The sequence below is a fragment of the Neophocaena asiaeorientalis genome, unplaced genomic scaffold (genome assembly GCF_003031525.2).
Source record: "Neophocaena asiaeorientalis asiaeorientalis breed wild unplaced genomic scaffold, Neophocaena_asiaeorientalis_V1.1 scaffold308, whole genome shotgun sequence".
Lineage (NCBI taxonomy): Eukaryota > Metazoa > Chordata > Mammalia > Artiodactyla > Phocoenidae > Neophocaena > Neophocaena asiaeorientalis.
Window position 1 is genome coordinate 1,544,012 of NW_020172768.1, and position 2,563 is coordinate 1,546,574.

Consider the following 2,563-nt stretch of genomic DNA (forward strand, 5'->3'; position numbering starts at 1 on the left):
GTGTCCAGAACCGACGCGGGACTCGGGGAGCGGGGCGGGGACTCCGCATCTCGCGCGCGACGCGACTCTAGTCTCTGGCCCTGCTAGTGGCCGTCGGGGTGGGGGTGGGAGGGTGGAAGGCGGCGGATTAATCCCTTAATTACGCGGTGATCCGCGTGGCACCTGCTTTCTGCCCGCCCAGCTCCCGGGGGACCCGGGCACGGGGGGGTGGAGAGAGAAGGACGAGGGAAGGAGGAGGGCACGCGGAGGCACGCGCGGTACCCAGGCGCGCCGGCAGGAGAGCGGCACCGTGGCTGGGACAGCGCGCAGAAGCTGTAGAGGGGCTTACGGCTCCCGGCCCGCGGGTCTCAGACCCAGGGGCTGGGCCCCGAGCCCCCAGCCCCGGTCCCAGTCGGGTCGCGCCATGCTGCGCTACCTGCTTAAAACGCTGCTGCAGATGAACTTGTTCGCGGACTCCTTGGGCGGGGACCTCTCCAACTCCAGCGACCTGCTCTTTGGCTTCAACTCCTCGGTGGCGACGCTCAACCAAAGCCAGCTGACCCCCGGCGATCCTTATCTCAACGGTGAGACCCTGCCCCACGGGGACTTCGGGTCCAGGGATGGGGTAAGGTGGGAGGGCGGCATGGACGGGGAGTCCAAAGCGCTCCTGCCCCAAGGTTCGGGACCCAGCTACGCCCTCCCGCGCCTCCCGGGTGGTGGGGACCAATGGATAGTTTGGGGCTTAAAGCACCTGAGTGGGGATATCGGCGGGAGGTCGAGGGCTTGGGAGGAGTTGGCAGCTGAGCCACCACTCCTCTCCTCCCCAACCGATGCCCACGGCCACCCCAGGTGAGAAGAACCGGAGTAAGAGAGGCCGGGACCCACAGCACGGAGGGTAGAGGAGGGGGCGCGGTCGCTGGAGGGCCTGGGCCAAGCCGGGCCACTCGGTGACCCACCCAGGTAACAGGTTTCCGTTCGGGACCCTAAGTTTTCCAAGAACTCACTTAGGACGAGGGTGATGACGCCAAAATGTTAAATGTGTTTGCTACAGAAGGCGACAGAGGCGGCGACCATTTCAGGGAAACTTAGAAGTTTGCCCCTCAGAGGTAGAACTCACCGCCGGCTCACCCCGGCAGAGCTGCGGCGGGCGGGCAGCGCTGGCGGGGAGGTCATTACCGCTAATTACGGTGATTAATAAATGATTGAGACAGCGCGCTTTCCCCTAGCGCTGCGGGGAGGCGGCGAGAGTACATCTGCCGGAGCCTGGGGAGAGGGCCAATTGCGCCCCCTGCCGGCAGCATCGGGAACTCCCGCAGCCCTGAACGACTTTGCTGTTGATCCCCCTCTGGGCACAGCCTTCATCCCTCCGCCTCTACCCGCTCGAATCTACCAGCACCGTGCTGGGGACTCCAAGGTGGCAAGAAAGGAGACCCAGGCAATGGATGTGTGTTTGTGAGTGGGGTACTCCAGGTGCTGGGGGAGGAGCGCCAGAGCCTCATTAGCATGGTCATTAGCTATTCATTAGCTGCTGTCGAAGCATCTCCTGACACCGGGAATGACAGGGAAGAAATTCCAGGGAAAGGACGCCTGCAGCTGTGTCTACAGGAATTAGGGGGAAAGAGCCGATGAGAAGGGTGTGGTTTGTATGGAGGGAGCAAGGAGGAAGGAGATGGGGAATGAGATGGGATTCTCCAACCTCCTGACCCTCTTAGATTCCCAGGAGGTTAAGCACAGAGCCCTTCTCACGGACACCCCAGACGCGCCTCTGCTCCCCCAGCGCTCTTACAGTGTTTACACCACACATCGTCTCATTCAAACTCGAAAATTCAAGGAGGTGCGTTGATGGTCACATTTTGTGACTGAGAAAACAAACTCAGAGCGGATGAATAGTATCCTAATGGTCACGAAAGCAACGTAAAGCTTGGCAATAACAAACCAACTTCCATTACACCCAAAGGCCATGCGAAGGGGGGAAAGGGAATTTTGGGGCCTGGAAGAATCTGATTCAGGTAGAGACTGTAGAGGTCAAGATAAGGTAAGGTGAGCCAGGGAGGAAGAACCCTTAACTAAAGGTAGAATAGCCATATTCATGGAGTCTTCTTCCAAGTGCTTTACATACACTCTGGTCTTGTGACAACCCTATCACCAGTGCCACATTACAGGTAAAGAAACTTCGACTCAGACAAGTTCAATAATTCGCCCTAGTTCTGACAGCTAGGAAGTGTCAGCATCTGAGATTCCAGCCCCGGTCGGTTCCACGATACCCCTTGAGCTCTTATCCACTCTAGGGTCGCTCACGTGGGGTCTGGTCTGCCTAAACGGGGACTGGAATGGGATGGAGGAGAAGAAATGAGTGAGAAGCAGAGGTTTCCATCTGAAAGGGAGGAAATCGAGAAAGATTCCTTCCTTCCCTAAGTGCGAGGGAAACCGATCTTCTTGTCCCTAACCAGTTAGATACCCTCTCCCCAGGATAGCAGCAGCACGGGGCAACCCGTGCAGCTTTGTCTCCACTAGAACTTCTTAAGAGCCGGGGCTGAGAAATGAAACCCAATCCCGTACAGAGAGGCTGGAAGCAAGAGGGCCC

General features: G+C 58.7%; 1 protein-coding gene across 1 annotated transcript in view; it reads left to right on the forward strand.

The window, feature by feature from the left end:
- Nucleotides 1–403: 403 nt before the first annotated feature.
- The window catches only part of ROBO3 (roundabout guidance receptor 3), a 15,741-nt gene continuing 13,581 nt past the window's right edge, over nucleotides 404–2,563 (forward strand). The window contains exon 1 of the mRNA XM_024740763.1: nucleotides 404–563. Within this exon, the coding sequence (XP_024596531.1) occupies nucleotides 404–563 (160 nt within the window). The remainder of the gene's footprint in view (nucleotides 564–2,563) is intronic.